Source organism: Blennius ocellaris (genome assembly GCF_963422515.1).
Source record: "Blennius ocellaris genome assembly, chromosome: 2".
NCBI classification, from domain to species: Eukaryota; Metazoa; Chordata; class Actinopteri; order Blenniiformes; family Blenniidae; genus Blennius; species Blennius ocellaris.
The window spans coordinates 14,720,461-14,737,933 of record NC_137651.1 but is presented as its reverse complement, the minus strand read 5'-3'; the positions used below and the strand labels follow the sequence as shown (position 1 = coordinate 14,737,933).

The window sequence follows — 17,473 nt, the reverse complement described above, 5'->3', positions numbered from 1 at the left end:
TGAAGTTGCCAATCAGTGTGTGTGGCGCTGCGCCCCTCGGGGCAAAGCCCACCAATCCCTCCCTGATGGAGCCTGGAGACAGAAATAACCCCCCGTGTGTGTGTGTGTGTGTGTGTGTGTGTGTGTGTGTGTGTGTGTGTGTGTGTGTGTGTGTGTGTGTGTGTGTGTGTGTGTGTGTGTGTGATCTCAGCGCTATGTCTCCGTCCCGGGTGCGCGCTAATAATAGAGGAGGCTGCCTGCTCCTTTAAGAGCCTACTTGTTGCAAACTCTTCAGAATACATTGTAACAAAATGGTTATCAAAGTATTCCTCGCCACCTCGTCGGGATCCACAGCGGTAAGCTTCCATTCACGACCGACTGATTTCTCTTTAGGGTGAGCTTTCCCCGTGTCGTGCGCCTGGAACCGATCGAGATTGTGACCCGCACTGACTCCAGAAACGATAAAACTTCGAAATGAGCGTCGCCTGCCTGCGATTTCTCGCATACGATTCCTAAGGTGCAAGTGTTTGGATTGATTTGTGTTCGTATATATGCTTGAGAAGTGCTCCAGCTCTATGTTTAGCTATCGATGTGATTTACACAGAGCTTTCGAGAACCCAACGTCACAGATTACTTTATATTGAGACCACACAGCATGGAGTTAGTAGAGAAGTTGCCCTGGAATAAAAGGCTGTTTGTGATGAGATTTACCTCCAAGTGACTGTATTAACTAAGTGGGGTGATGACTGCAGAGGGGAGGGTAAATTCATCCCCTTGGATCTACTTTTGGCAAAGCTAAAAAGCAGTTTGAACCAGTGCACTGAGCAGTATGTGCATGGAGGCCCACCTAACAGCCCCCCCCCCCACATCATAAAGACCACAGATTGATCCTGTGAGAAACTGTTTGAACGTTGCCTCTCCGAAATGTGTTATCTACCCAAATTAACTGATCATCTTTCATGACTGACTGCCTTAAATCCTTAACATGCGTTCAACCATTTGGCCGAGCATATTTTGGATTGCACCATTTGAGCAATGAACATAAGCATCTGGGTTAAGTTGTAAAAATCCATGTTTGTGTGAGTTATTAAGTTCTGATGTAGTTGAAAGACCCCACTTTAAGTACAAAGAGTAAAAAAAGTTAAAAGATCCAGGTGGGATTTGATGAATCAAAGAGCTTCACAGAGTCCTAAGTCTAGTTTCAAGAGCCTTGTTTGATGGAACTATGTTTTTTTTTTCCAAGGAAAAAAAATCCAGATCAGGTCTGAAGAATCCACGTAGTCTCCTTTTCCAGTACCTATTTGTTCTTTGAATTTTTCAGAAACAACCAGGATTAAATAGAAGTGTGGGATAATTTGTATTCATTATTTCATCGAGCACTCATTTTTAGAACTGGAGGTGCAAAGGTACGGAGCCCCTCTGGTGACATTGGCGAAAAAAATATTATTGACAATGGTGATGAGTTAAAGGTCACGTCTTATATATCTCACGCCTTAATAACGCGTGGCCACGACTTATTTATCTCGTTCCCACGCCTTAATAACGCGTGGCCACGATTTGGGGCGCAGCCTCCTCACGTGACCAATGTCACCAGAGGGGCTCCGTACCAAAGGCATACCTGTTGCAGATTCAAAAATTTAACCCATATTATAAATTAAGATAATCTAACTAGCACAGAAATAGTTAAGAGTTGATGCTTTTCAATCATAAATACCTCTTAACAATAATGGTATTTTTTTTTTAACGTGTATTGAATTAAAAATTGCACCTTGGTTCAAAATGGTGTGAAAAACCTTGATTTATGCTTTAATTTTTATCTTCATTGGGTTTGACAGGAGATTCAAGAGGGAACAGAAAGATGCACCCTGAAACAGATTTGAGCCCTTATCGTTTTTAATAAGAGACAATAGCATTTTGTAACTTCTCTGGTTGAATAATACATCCGATTTCCCATGCATTGTGCAATCAGTGATGCTATCACACTTGACAGAATAGAATATGCATAGAAAATTACCGCTGGCTTTCTTAAAATGTGTGCTTTTTATTTTTGGGATCTGAAGATCAAGAAGAAGCAACAGGATGTGGTTGGCTTCTTGGAGGCTCTTAAGGTGGACTATGCTCCGCTGGACATTGCCTGCAATGAGGACAACCGCATGTGGATGAGGCAGAATGTCCCTGAGGAGAAGAAGCCCGCCAATGGCATCCCCCTCCCACCCCAGATTTTTAATGAAGACAGCTACTGTGGGGTGTGTATGCATGCATTCACAATGAGATCTCAATATGTATGCTCTGGCATTTTTTTTTTTTGGACCTGTTGTGTGCTCCTGAATGGGGGAGAAAAACATGGAGACACACACACACACACACACACACATCCACACACACACACACACACACACCCACACACACACACACACACACACCCACACACACACACACACACACACACACACACACACACACACACACACACACACACACACACACACACACACACACACACACACTGTAAGCGGTTGGGAACATTTGATTAGTCACAAGAAAATGTTCCTTGTTTTTGAAATTTCTTTAGTTCTCAGTTCTATTGTCTAACAGATAATACTTTGTTTCTTCATGCAGGACTACGAGACATTCTTCGATGCTAAAGAGGACAACTCAGTGTATACCTTCCTGGGGCTGCCCCCTCCTCCGGGCTCAAAGGTTTGGACTTTGTTCTGGTTTTCACTGTAACAGAATCAATTCTTCATTTGGCATCCAAAGTCCGCTATCTTATATATTAATCCCACTCACACATCCAGTATGTTGTCCTGTTTGGATAACTGAACTCAACTGAACAGGTCCTATCTGTGGTTGTCTTGAATACGGCGTGACATGATGATGTAGTTATTGGAAATGGTCCGATCAAGGATACATTTGAGGATTTTAGGTGATAGAACATTAGAACAAATGCAGGACCAGCTTGATTCACTAAAATCTCCACTGAGTAATCAAATATTGTGTAATCAGATAACATGGAATTTGGGTTTAAATGGGTGAAAATCACTCTACAGAGTGAGGGACTGTACGGTACATATAATCTGATAACTACATTCATCAGACTCAGAAGTACTATTTCATCTCTGGGGGAAATTCTTTAAATTAAATGAAATATTCTTCATGTATTTTGCAAACATGCTTTATAACAGAAGATCCTAACCTGGGCTTGTCTTGCTCTGACATTATCTATAGATTGTGAAGCTTTTTATTGTATATTAAGTTTAAATAATTCACCCAAGAAAGTTGCTGTGAATGTATTATTGATTTGTCAAACTCTAAAATAGATATTAGACACCCGAGCGTCAAATGAAATTGGAATTCAATTGCACTTCAAGTGAGAATACAATTCTTGGATATGAAGAAAATTGTTTGTGTGGCTGCATGGCATATGTAGAAGATGTATAAGGTGACGATTTACATCAAGTGTTTGAAATCAAGTTTGTTACATGGGCTCATTCCCTCGACACAGGAAGCAGGGCAGGCCGAGAAGGCTCTCATTGTGGAAAACGGGACCCACGCTGAGGAAAACCCCGATGACTCAATAGTAATGCCGTCGTTACTTTCACTCCGTGTTCTCCCATGCTTTGTTTCATCTTACTGTGTCTCACCTTTTTCCTCCCATCCAGTCCATCCTTACCAACCTCCCTTCTGTCCATAACTGGTGACTTGAACAGATGTTAATGTCCACACGGCTGCTGTGTCCCACTCATCACATCCACTAATCTTTGTGTTGCATGAGAGCGTTCCGTTCAAGACGGCATAAAAACTGTGAGATCATGTAAGTCGAATCCGTTCTGCAATGAGTTCACCACAAAGTGTGACGTATGTTCTGTTTGAGTTGTGAAAATCAATCTTCTGTGCACATTTATAGTTTTGTTCAGAGCATAATTATAAAAACGTTCTAATATTTCATACCTCTTGACCACCTGTAACATTTTTTTTCCCTCCCCAAAGAAAATTCCTGCTGGTTCTTCGGTTTTTGACAGAGCATGCTCATGTATTCACTTTTTGACACTTGTCTTGACAATGATATTTGTAAGAGCTGCGAAATTAAGTCAGGGTTGAGACCTGCCTAAAAATCCAGACGATATGATGGTTCTTAAACTCTTTCCTTTCATCACTGCTAGTTTATACATGGACTATTTCTCATACCTGCTCCTGATTTCACTTGATGCACTTGCCTGGAAGTCATTCTGCAAATGTTGCATCAATCACTGGTTGCTAATATCAGCTGAACAGATAGGATTACCCGTCAGCTGTCAAATCAGTTTCTCAGGCTCATTTGGTAGGAACTGACACGCAGATAAATGTTTTTTTTAATTGAATATGTATCTTTATTTTCAAATAGTGCAATTTACCAGTTTAACGGGACCTTGTATTGCAACTATATTAAATATCTAAACAATGTTTTTTTTCTGACAGGCACAAAAAGGAACAATTCAGAATTTCATGAAGAAATACATTTAAAATATACTGTGACAAATAATGCCACAAAATAAGACAATTAGTCTGTCTTTGTAATTTCTATCCTTTGTACTAATTCAATGTGATGAGCTGTCAGCTTGAAGTCTTTTTCACATTCTCATTTTGTTATTTGCATTCATTATGTTTGATTTAAATTTTGAGTGCTGAAATGATCCCTTTTAACCTCTCCTCCCCTTCATTCACTTTTTGTGAAACTAACATTGACATTTTAATTTTCTAAGCCTCCCCGACTGCTGACCCGAACACCCTGCTGTATGCGAAGCAGTGCCCGAGACGCCATTTGTTTTCTTTGATCACACATTTTTATTTCCACCTCCCAATAAGGAGGTTCCAGTGGAGGAGCGTAATGGGGATGCACACGGGGAGGAAGAGGACGATGCACCGGAGGAAGGTGGGGGTGATGAGGCGGAGGGAGACGAGAACGAAGAGGCTGCAGACGATGACGCCGCTGAGGGAGAAACTGCAGGAGACGAGGCCCCTGCGGAGGAGGAGGTGGAGGAGGTGGAGGAGGAGGGGGAGGCAGTGGAAGAATCAGACGAAGTCGCAGGAGACACAGTAATTGCCACTTAATTAGAATTCGACCTCCTGTCGTTTTGCTCCTTCCTCCATCCCTTGAATGTTCAGAGTCTTTTTCCCTCCTACACCTTCCCATCACTCCTGGAATGCTCTGTTTCTCCTCCACACAGCACCTTACTTCCCTGTTAACATGCTCTTTCTTTCCTATTTAAGGTTTGCCTCCTTTACAAGTTTCCTGTCATCCTTGTACTGCATCTCCCACTCAAGTCTCTCTCTGGACTCAGTCATTGACTAACACATCGTGTTGCAACTCTCTTGTTCACCGTTTTCATGTGTTGCATCACAAATACTGTGGCGGCTGCAGTTCTGATACCCTCTATGAGTTTTCTGTACTTGTTCTTTGTGGTTTATGATGTTGTTACCACTTGCCCTGCTGATGCAACCCTTTTTGCCCTGCATATCTATTCCTCAGTAATCGTCCCGGTCACGTTGTGTCAGTACGGTCCTGCAAACTCTGTTTGATTCAGTGAGCCTGATCTGTGGATGATGCTGTGTCTCAGTATTGATGCACATCTTGTACAGTGTAGAGGACTGTAATCTGAGACGTCTCTAATACTACCTTATTGCTTCTATCATTCTATCAGCAGGCCCAAGTAGAAGAGGAAGAAGAACAGGTGAGTCTCATTTATTTAATTTTTTTTTGTCATACTAAATTAAAGTCAGCACTGACAGAAACTGCTCTATATAATGTAAAGGTATAATTCACAGCAACAGTTTTCAGTAGTGTACCACACCGTCATTGCCTGATTACTCTGTTTGTACTCATGTCTGCAGTGAATTGAGAAATTGTGTGTTTCATCTTCACTATTTCCAGCTAACACAGAAACCATTGTTCATCACGTGTAATGACATTCAAAGTGGATGTTCATTAACTTTTTTCCTTTCTTAGAACCTTTTGCTGGTTTAGAATCTGACCCAGTTCTCCCCACTGACTGTCCCTCGATGCACCGGCCTGAAAGTCCTTCTGGAAATGTTGCATAACTCATTGGTTGCTAATCTGAGCCCATCATATAGGATTACCGATGTCTCTTAAAGCAGTGCTGCTTACATTGGAGTGAGGCTCACTGTGCCCCATGGTATACTGACGAATCTGCCTCACACTTGTGTTTCTACCTACAGTTTCATCTGATCTCATATTTGCTTTATTTTACAGAAGAAAGCATTGCATGTACTGATAGTTTGAATCAGGGGCATACATTTAGTTGATTTAATTAAACAAGCAAGCATAATTCTCATAACTACTACTTGTTAATCAGAGGTCCCCAAAGTGTGGGAAGATAAGCACCCCTTGTTTGTCATTGGTAAGAAGTAGTATACTATAAAGGTATGAATAATAATGTTTTTCCTTTCTACGGAATCATGAATTCCTAATACCAAGGATTATTAATAAAAACACATGAGTAGGCTATTGCATGAGCATCTCTCCATGTTGTGCGCGTGCTAAGAGCTTTATGAGAAATCAGGCATATAGAGTGCTATTGGTTCAATGACCATGAATAACACTATGAAACAACAGTGATATTGTACGCATTGATTTTGTTAACGGCACTAATAACACCCAGGAGTTCATTTGTTTTTAGATTTTAAGTTATGCCAGTTTGAATGATAGTGAAAGTTTTTATTTTAGATTCATGTTTTCTGGTGTCTGGTTCTTGGGTGTGCACAAGTATTTGCTGACACACCAACACCTGCCCCACACGCTTTTTTTTTTTCCTGTGCATCGCTCATGTGAATATCAAACATGTGATTCATGCTTCCAGTTAATGACTAAGTGTGACAGACCATCCAAGCACACCAGGGTTAAGGACTGATTTGGGTGGGGAAAATGATGGATGGTGTCACATTTAGACTTTCTCTGCAGTGAAATCAAATTAATACTATTAGAATTAATGATGAAATAAGTATCAGCAAAAGTTGTCAGATGTGACAGAAGGTTAAAGCAATCATTACCAAGTACACTATCGCCTGTTTTAAAGTGCTTGAATGTAAGCACTTGTAGTATCTGGTAGTATCTTCAGGTCAACTCATTTGGCAAATTGTTGCCACCCTCCCTCTCCAGCTTGGCTTGCTCTTTCAGCACACCCAGTCTTCTTCCAGGCCAGCCAGCTCTCCTGCCTTGTGCTCGGCTGCTGTGTGTTTCCATCCATGCAGCTTGTTCCCCTTTATGTGGAGGAGGTAACCAGCCTCCCATGAGGGTTGGAGATCGAGAGCCAGGGCACCTTCGGGGCCCGGGCACAGGGGCGAGAGGTGGTAATTGGCTCCCGATGAGCCTCAGGTGGCTGCAGTTACTCTCCTCCCACAAACACCCACCTATGTTTATGATGCACGCTGAAATGGTTTTTCAATAGTTTTGCAACATTTCAGTCCTGCGGACTGCTGACTTTCACTCTTTACAGTCATTTACTAACACGCTACATAAACTAACATTGTTTCATCTGATGTTCCTGAGCCCATGTTCCAATCCATCCATCACCTGTGTGGTTACACACACACACACACACACACACACACACACACACACACACACACACACACACACACACACACACACACACACACACACACACACACACACACACACACACACACAAAATGCCTTCTTTGCCCGTTTGTCCATCTCCTCTTGGTTTGCTCCCTCCAGGAGGAAGAGGATTTGCAGTCTGAGGTAACCCTGCTTCAGTGACCGTCTCCCTCTGTGATTCCTCTCTATAATGGATCGTAGGGTTTGATGGCGCAGAAACCAGGGAGGGCTGTAGTGTCTGGTTGGGGCGTGCGAGGGCGTCTGATCTGTGCACTCTTTAATTTTCTCTCTGTCCAGAGTTCGTCTTTCTCCTCCTCTGTCTGTTGGGTCTTCATCACTTCTCACACCTCTTGTTCTTCATTTCCTCCCAGTTCTGTTGCTGCCACCTGACAACCTCAACTCTTCCTGTAGTTTCCAGAATAAATCAGGAGTTGTTTTAATAGCCTGTGGTGCTCTTTTGCTCCCCACGCTGACCTGCTGACCTGCTATCTGTCATTTCTTTTAGGAGGAAGAAGAGCTACGACAGCTTGAGGTAGATTCTCATGATATTTGAAAGGCTCTCGCCTTCCCGAATTCATTCTGTTTTTTTCTTTTCCCCATCACCTCTCTCTTGTAGTCAATTTGTCTTTGCTTTCTTTGCTACCTCACAGTTTATCCAGTGTTTCTGTCGCGTTCTTTCAACTTCTGGTCAGAATATCTAGTCTTAGACTGAGAGGGTTGTATTTGCAGTTTAACAAGATGCCAGATCCAAAGGAACCAGACTTGTTGCTAAAGTTGTAGCTTTAGATTTTTAAAAAGGAATAACAGAAAGGCTCTTCATACAACTACAGCATTACCTTTGACTATAACAAGCGGTTGATGCCCACATATGATGCAAATGCAGCCTCTGTGTGATTGTCAGAGAAAAAAATTCATACCTTAAGGATTATTGTAAATAAATAATTTTCTCGATCAGGCATCCCTGTATCAGCATTTGCTTTTTAGATATAATTCATGAATGTTGCAGTTAGTCTTTATGATCCTAATTACATCCTTATTGACAATAATGGAGACAAAAATTAAGCTTTTGAAGCTTTTGTAGAAGCAAACCAAGCTTTGTGGGTTCCTTCGGTCCCAGATATTTCCAGTCAGGATACATACATGGAGACCTCCTTCCTTGTTGTCCACCTTTCTTTTTCTTCGACACTCATTATCCCTGAAGCCGGGGTGGCAAGTTTTAATGAGACCATTATCACTTTGGCCACTTTTCACACCGCACTATTGAACAGGGTTAATATAAGTTCAGAATTGACCAAATTCCAGACTAAAATTGTCTTTAACACCTTTAAGTTTTAATTTGTTTTTGGCTAAAGGAAAAACTCCATGCGGTTTAAGTGCTGTGTGTAAAGGACTCTGCCAAGTGTCTGTTACTTATGCTTCTCTGCTTTGCTTCGCCTGCTTTTCTGTCTCTTTGTCTCCATGTACTTGTCTTACCTTCCTATCAGGAGCAAGATGGACCAGACTGTGAGGTAGTTTCCTGTTGTGATGTCTATCCACTTCCACCTATCTTCCTTTCTCTCTTTCTCCCTCCGTGTGCTGCATGGACTTTAAGATCCTTTTCCACGAAGATGCCTGATAGTGTGCAGCATGACAGACATGACAATATTATATCTGAAGGTGGAGTTGGTGTGGTAACAGAAATACCAGTCATATGTGGACCATTGTGTTGGCTTCATTCCTCCTTGTTAATATTCACAAATTCAACACCCCCTGATTTACTTTCCTTAGGATGAAGAAGAGACAGAAGTACAAGAGGTATATTTAGATCATGTGGTCTTCGTCCATGTGTCTCGCATGGTGTGAATCATACTGAAACTCGGGTTTGAGCATGATCTGATCACAAACAAAGGCTGCATGTACTGTTGGCTTTCTTTTTGGTTTCTTTCTTGGAGGCAGCGGTATACCATTCAGTTCATTGCACAACTGTGGTACAGCTCACATATTTATTCATGAGTTTTACCTCTGAGATAAGACGACACAGTATTTGTCCGGTGTTTAGAAAACACCGGACAAAGTTCTTCTTAAAGTGTTTTAGAAAAAACTTTAGAAAATATTCACAGAGGCACTTTCTCCCAACTTGCTGACATTTTGACTGCTTTTCTTTTGTTTTGATGTTGAAAGAACAGGTGGAAAGATTTGTTGTGTACTTCAGCTCTACCTGTGTACATCCCTCGGACATGTTTTCAATTTGGTTATGTTGCACGGAGAAGATTGGGGGCGTACCGACTTGACAGGGTGACATTTTCTTTCCTTTTGTTCTGACTTTTGTTCCTTTTTGCCAAGAGCACTGTGAACCGAGTGGATGTGAAGAGGATGTGACAAGTTTCAAAGTGTAGATGGAGAAAATAGAGCACTTTTTTTGTGTCACCGTACGAAGGAGAGAAGAAAAAAGAGCAATACATTTTCTGTTGGACTGGGCCCACCCTGATTTGCTGCGTCGTAATGCTTGGGGATACATGGGGTGTAGTGGTTAGCACTAGTAGTGGCCAGTGTTTGAGACATCTCCATTTGGAGTTTGCAAGTGCTCTCTGTGTTTAACTCTGGTTTCCTCCTACATTCCAAAACATGAGTCTCAGATTAATATAAATTGCCCAAAGGTGTGAATTTGGTGTTGGCTTGTCTGTCTCTCCATGTTACCCCAGTGTGGACTGGTGAGGAAGTGCCCTGTTTTTCTTTCTCGAATATGGTTTTGACGTCTTTCAACCAACTGACTGTGGTATCTAATCATATATCATGACATTGACTCCATTGTTATTTAGAGAAGATGTCAATGTCCAGAAGGCAATCATCAAACTGCTAAATGCCAACACCTTTCCAATCACTGCAGCTCCAGTGTTGATAAAACCATACATGACAGCAGTCTGCTATTAAAACATTTTGAATTTTAAAATATGACACGGTGCACCGTCTGTAGCCCCTTCTCTTGTAATACTGAGGCTACCTCAGTATACACATATAACTGTTAGCCATGATTTTCATCGGTTTGTCTTGACGATGTTTTAATTACCTGCCACTCTTCTTTTTGATTACTTTCTCTCCATTATTAACCCACCCTCCACAAAATACTAATATGAAGTCCTCTCACTTCCCTGTCCTTAGGACAATAACTTTAAAAAAAATCCTCCCTTATTTCTTTCTCTCTTTTTAAATGTGCCAAAGGAAGAAGAAGAGGAAGGAGTGGAAGAAACACAGGTAGTATTGCTGTTTATTTTCCAGTCCTGTGATCGACGTGCCTGCAGAAAGTCCTGTTATTTAAATATTGCAAATAGGGCAGATCTGCGTGGGACACAAACACAAATCAGCATGAAATCTTAATCAGGATGACTGGAGAGAATTAAGTCATTGGTCTGAGTGGATAGATCGAAGAAAAAAAGACTAACTTTTCTGGAAAGTGATACAGGCTGTTGTGGGAGGTATTGAAATTAGTGCAACAAACTGAGGAGATCAAACTGATCTTTTCCTTTGAATCTTTTCCTCCTCGGTTCCACACAAAGTTTGTCTGACAGAGACTGGAGTATGCTGTGACAGTGTAACAAAGTCAACAATCACTTTAAACACATTGAGATTTGAACACATATGTGTTGACCTTCTAACTTCGCTGCTGGTCACTGCTCTCTGTGTTGGTTATCGGCTCATGATTGTTTGTCTCGACAGGAGGAGGAGGCTGAGTAGGTGAAGCCAGACGATCTCCCTGAGGTCGACTTTACTATTGTTCAGGTAAAAACTCTTCTTCCACCTGCCACTTTGTTTGAGTACCTTTGCCTCACCACTGGAGGGCAGTACAACATTATGTGGACTGATGCAATAAATAACACTCAACGCGTGTTGCTTTTATATTTGGATTTTATATAACCAGATAAATTATAAAGATAATCCTTTCTTTTGAACAGTGTTTTTCCCTTTCTGTGTTCATTTGACCCCTACCATCAAGCCAAAGACACATGAAAAATACTGTAATTACTCATCCTGGCAGCTTTAGCTTCATTGTACTGTAATATGAGTGATCGATTCACTACCTTCAACATCATCTTGCCTTGTTACCTAAAATGCTTGGATCTCATATTCTCACACGGAGACCTTTCTGTTTTCACCTTGGGGTTAGAATGGAGTTTGTTCTCCATTCACTTAAACTGTACAAACTGTTCAAACAGAAAGAAAAAATAAAGCAGCAGCCTATTTACGAAGGAAAGCCACAACTGGCTTCATCTGCAAACAGCTTCAGTGAGAGCACACACACACACACACACACACACACACACACACACACACACACACACACACACACACACACACACACACACACACACACACACACACACACACACACACACACACACACACACACACACACACACACACACACACACACACACACACACAGAATGCCCGGGGATCATCTGGAGCCTCAACAGAAATCTTTCGCAACCCTCTCCCTTTTTTTTAATCCTCTGAGGCAGTGGCACTGATGATGATGATGATGGTTGTGATGATAATATTCGTAATCTTCAAAGTCCGTCTTTTAGTTTTCCTGTGCATGTCAGACATGTAGGACCCACTGCAGGAAGAGCAACAGAGCAGACTCTGAAGGAATGGCTCCCTCCTACTTTCGCTGTCTCCCAAACCCTGCGAGCCCCTGTCATGCCTTGTTAGATGAAGCTGCTAAGTGAGCTTCAGATCTGCCTCCGGAGGAGCTTGCACACTGGGTGGTACAGGCATAGTGGCAGTGGTGGCACAGACAGCAAGGAAATGTGCGACCTCATTTTTTAATTTTAATTTTTATCGTGCCTGTCTTGTGTTCCAGCCCGCAAGTGTCCCCTTGTTCTGCCTCTCCCCCGACCCAAAGCTGCACTGGACCCTGCTGGAAACCATGTGCTCGAAGGCGCCATCCAAGCTGAAAAGTCCCACTACCCACATATGCCCCACCACTCCTTTCCCCTTTTTGACTGCAATGTTGACTTAATTTTTATATTTTGAGTGTCGAGACGTACCGTAATGAAACAGCTCAGAGCAGTTAAGTGGTGTTTGTTTGGTTGTAATGAGTAGCTTTTGTAAAATGTTCTGTTTTGTTAAGTGCCAACATACTGTATTCCTCATGTTCTTGGAAATTTAATTTTTCTAACACAGAGGCAGGGAACTTGGTAACTTTGGCGTACTTTTAGCTTTTGGCTCCTTGCTTGATATCAGATTCAACAGATCATAACACACTGTCTCCAAACTGTCCTTTTATTCCAATATTGTGCCTTCTTCTATCAGCTGAATGTATTAGAGCAAAGTGAGACTTCTTACGACCACATGAGAAAGGAAATATGCACATACTGCAAGAGTGCAAACAACTCCACCACCACTACAACTACTTGTGCCAATACTGCTGTCTAATCAATGCACTTTGTTGAACGAAGCTTGAAACATATGGCTAAGACTTGGATCCATTGGGAAATGGAATAAAGTAGACTTTTAAAAAACACACACATTCTTACTGGTTGTGTTTTGTTTATTTTCAATTCTTTTGTTGGCATGTTTATATAGGTCAATAGACCATTGTGCATGAGCAGGAAAGCAAATGCTTCATCCCAAGGGTTTCTAAGCAGAGATGGATGAGAGCATACACTATTAATAGAAAATATGGAAAACAAAATAAGACTAGGAATAGTTCAAAAGTGTTGCAGTGGTAGAACTATTCAGATTATTTATGTAAAAATTAGAACACACCGAGTTTTTGGGAATGACGTACTATAAATTGTTAATCTGATATTTTAAAATGCATCATATTTTACAACTTGCATCTATATATCTCTTAGCGTTAAACTGTTTGATCTGTATTGCTTTAAAATGAAGATAGTGAGTGAAAAGTTTTGCTGTGCTCATAGTTGGTATATATTGGTTTATTCAGTAGTGCGAAAAAAGGAAGCGCTCAGATATAGTACAGGTACATTTTCCGCAGACAATATTGTCAACCAGATACATTTGCAAAGCGTGCATTTTGCAAAGCACGTGTACATGGCAGGAAATCTGCTGTGGTAAGGCAATAAGCAGTTATCAGAAGTGTTTCCACATTGGTATTTGATTGTAATCTTTTTTTCCAAAAGTTATTCATATTTGCATACATCAGGCAATTTCCATACTTATGATACATCATCCATTGTGTCCACATCCATTCATCTGTTGAGGGAGTCGACCTAATCAGCCCCCCTCATGGGACCCAGAGCCTTAGAAGAGCCATTGTTTGCAGTCTGAGTCAGATTGTGTATTTATATATCTGTGTTTAACATGGGGCAAAGTTCCCACAGAGTTTGGTAATATTTAACGGGGCAGTTTTGGGTGATACGCTGAGCAGCAGGCATGCGGAAGAGACTGTTTTGCTGAATCCAGTGTATTTGGAACACTTGGCTGAGGTGAGTCTGACTAATGCAATACATATGAGTCAAACTTGTACATTCAACTATGGGGTCTAATTTTGAAGAAGTAAGACAGAAGTTTGCAACATGTATTACTTGATACCCAAGATAACTTTTTGTTCCTGAAACATGGTGTGTTTTCAACGTTTGCGCCAGTTGCACTTTCGTCATTTCTGGACGCACTTAAAATCCACATAAAGAAACAAGAATGATGCTCATGTTGCTCGTAAAGGTCACTTTAGATGCCTTTATGTGTTCTGTAATTTGTTGAGATTCTTAAGATTGAATAGAGTTATTTCGCATTGATATGTTTAAACTCAGGCTTCTGTTGTTTGAAGACACAACAGCATTAGGATGGATCGAAATCTGAATGAATAAAATAAGTACAGCAAAAGATAATTAGCATTTCACTTTCATACATATCTTGGAAAATCCCTGGATCGGTTGTGAGCTAAATTGAGAGGATGGAATGGTCCTCTGACTTTTGTAAGCAACAACACCAAGCTACAAAATACATTATAATAATCTTTTAGAGAAAATTGTTATTATGCCAAGTAGTGATGCAAAGTTCAAGTTGAAATCACCATGAAAACAGATGAAAAGTCTTTTTCTTTCTCATAGTCATTATTGTAAGTAAGCATACTAATATTTATTCAGTGGTATTGAAATCACAAAGAATGAATCCCATAGAAAACCTATGGCATCAGCTGAGCCGCCATGTTGAGGCTTGTAACTCTGTACCCTAGAGAGGAATGGGATGCCATGATGCCCCAGCAGACAGTTGGTCCATTTATGAACAGCAGGAGACGATGTTGTCATTCGCTAATTGATGCTCGAGGGCTCATGGCAAGTTATTGAGATATTGACTGTTTTTGTTGTGGCGTACTCTCCACTGATGTTGGCTTTGTTTTAATAAATTGTTTGAAATGCGGAAATCCCCATTGCATACCTTGACTTAAATCCTCTTCTTTCTTGATATAACATTAATGTAGCATGAGCTTTTTATGTTTTACATGAATTTCACCTGAAAGTCAAAAATCCCTAACTTTTTGTGAATAGTATAAATATATTCTTCAACATGATTAATACCCTATGTAAGGGCAATATATTTCCTGATTGGATCATTAAAAACTAGCACCAGTATGAAGGACCAGGTCATATATTCTACTCTATTCTGCTTGACGCAAATCTGTTCTTTATTAAAAAGCATTATGTTACAAGGTTTCTTTCAGCTACTATTTTTGCTCTGCATCAGTCTAGTTATTGTACTTATTGGCATGTTTTATCCTACAAGCCATAGATAATCTAAACCTGTAAAAAACAGATTATCTCTAAATAAAGTATTAAGTGTTCTGTTAAAGTCGGCTGTAGTCTGGATTACCGGATTTACTGGTTGGGATTTTTGATACTGAGACAATTAACATGTTTTAACAAGGGGCGCTTCCTCGTATCTCAAGGTCAGTGGCGTGAGCCCTAATAACACCCTGTCTATGTGCCGAGGTGTCCTTGGGCAAGGCAAGTTGTTCCCAATGGTGTGCTAGTATCTTGCATGGCAACTATCCCCTGCTTTAAAATGCAATATAAAAGTCTGTTTATTGTTCTTGTTGCAGGACCTCCAAATGATGGACTGATCGAGTGACTGAACGAGCATGGACATCCCTCTCCTGTTAGTGATTCTCCTTTCATGCCAGTTCACAGGTGAGCGTTCAGCTGAACACAAACATGGGAGCTTCTTTGACCAGGGATGCAGCACGGAGACTTCAACAGTGAGAGGACTCAATGATCTATATTCATTTCATAATTCATTTCCTGAACCGTGGCTGCCTATGTGCTTAACAGTTAGATGTATACAGTGGTCGGGGAACTTCCGAGTCACTTCTTCATGGTCCTGATAGGAGAAAGGACAAATTGTGTTCATTAGTTTGTAGTTCTCTGATAGCAATGTGACGAAATTGCTGTATATGGTGGCCTAGATATTCCTCAGACCTAATTTCCTGAACGGATCCATAATTTACGACTGTGTTCGCTGACTGTAGAAGGTAATGCAGTTAGCTCACCACAAACAAGTTATACATCACCTCCAATATTGTGCCATAGACCAGCTATTTCACATCTCAGAGTTTTCCATTAATATTAATCTCTCTTCTCTCTCCTACATTTGTCAGCCGCACTAAAGCCATAAAGACACACTTGGATTCAGCAGAGAATCTGCGCATGTGTGTCTGCCTGATGTTTGTGGAGTAACCGAAAAAATTGCCACAACATTGAGAGTCAAGTTGGTTATATATTTAGTCTTTAGTCTATTCATCTCACTATAATATGTTTCTGGTGTTTATCACACAAAAAAGTGATTTGTAGAGACCAAAGGGTCCAATTCAGTTTTTTTATGTCACATGGTCATCAGAATGACATTAGTTTAACTGCAAGGCAAGGCAAGGCAAGGCAAGGCAAGGCAAGGCAAGGCAAGGCAAGGCAAGGCATATTGCGTTTGTCAGGACTCGAGTAGCAGCGTTTTGATTTATTAGAAATTGCAAATGCAAGTCACTCAAATCCCACTCTGAAAGGCTCATCAAAGGATCCATCCATTCCTCTCCTAGGCCTCCTCCATCAAACTTAAGTTCAGGTGATTGTGAATGTTACAAAGCCTGAAAACACCTTAATAGTAAGCGTAATGGAGGCAAATTTTTAAAACACACATGGACTCAAAACCAAAGTGTAAATGTTTCCTCCCAATATGATCCTGATCGCTATCCACAATGATATTTTATGAGAAACATTCTGAAGCCCTGTGTTACATAAAAATCCATACTAGGACAAAGTGTGCAGCTGGAGAGTTAAAGAGGCTGAGTGAGCACAAAGGGTTCCAGCTCTATAAGGAGAAGCTCATTCTTCCACAATTTGGAAGCCCCTGCTTTCAGATATTGTTTGAAAGGATTTCTTATCCTGCTGAATTCCAATATCAATGGAAGCCCCTCAAGGTAACTCCAGCCTTTGGCGTGAAATGAAACTGTAGTTAATGGTTTTGTTTCAAAGTTCCGGGGAGTTTGTGCAGCACTGTGTGCTTACATGTTGTATTGCCAACTTCTTAATGAGGTCTTTTTAAGGAATGATTTGACATTTGGGGAAATGTGGAGCCGCTGCTGGTTGCCTAGCAACCAGGCGGGTATGATATTACAATAGTCCGGCAAATATCCCCTCATACAACCACGGACTGCTATTTTTATCTCTCAAGTTTGCTTACAATTTCACAAGCAAAATGTATCGCAGCGTGTGCTGGAAAGTGAAGTTAGATACTACAGGATGGAGCCGAGCCAGCTGTTCACCCACCGTGTTTCTATTTTTGGACTGAAACAAGCTACGTAGTAATGATTTGCAAAATTAAAATTTTATTTCTAAAACAGGGACAGTGGACCTTTCTGTTTGAAGTTTGCATGTTGTGTCT

General features: G+C 41.0%; 1 protein-coding gene across 8 annotated transcripts; it reads left to right on the top strand.

The window, feature by feature from the left end:
- Positions 1 to 186: 186 nt before the first annotated feature.
- On the top strand, positions 187 to 13,106 carry sh3bgr (SH3 domain binding glutamate-rich protein). Of its 8 annotated transcripts, XM_080506518.1 has the most exons (10): positions 187 to 335; positions 2,040 to 2,225; positions 2,599 to 2,679; positions 3,485 to 3,559; positions 4,825 to 5,055; positions 5,661 to 5,690; positions 9,365 to 9,391; positions 10,796 to 10,828; positions 11,291 to 11,353; positions 12,438 to 13,106. In XM_080506518.1, exons 1-9 carry the CDS (start codon positions 291 to 293, stop codon positions 11,306 to 11,308), a joined length of 726 nt encoding a protein of 241 aa, XP_080362644.1. In that variant the 5' UTR covers positions 187 to 290; the 3' UTR covers positions 11,309 to 11,353; positions 12,438 to 13,106. The 8 variants fall into 8 exon arrangements, with proteins under 8 accessions (XP_080362644.1, XP_080362647.1, XP_080362646.1 ...); XM_080506521.1 differs by lacking the exon at positions 4,825 to 5,055 and having other exon boundaries at positions 5,664 to 5,690; XM_080506520.1 differs by lacking the exon at positions 4,825 to 5,055.
- Positions 13,107 to 17,473: the final 4,367 nt, after the last annotated feature.

Coding starts and splice junctions, on each gene's coding strand:
- sh3bgr (XM_080506518.1), top strand. CDS start 291: ATGGTTATCAAAGTATTCCTCGCCACCTCGTCGGGATCCACAGCG. Junction 3,560..4,824: donor AAAACCCCGATGACTCAATA/GTAATGCCGTCG, acceptor CCTCCCAATAAG/GAGGTTCCAGTGGAGGAGCG. Junction 5,056..5,660: donor ACGAAGTCGCAGGAGACACA/GTAATTGCCACT, acceptor TCATTCTATCAG/CAGGCCCAAGTAGAAGAGGA.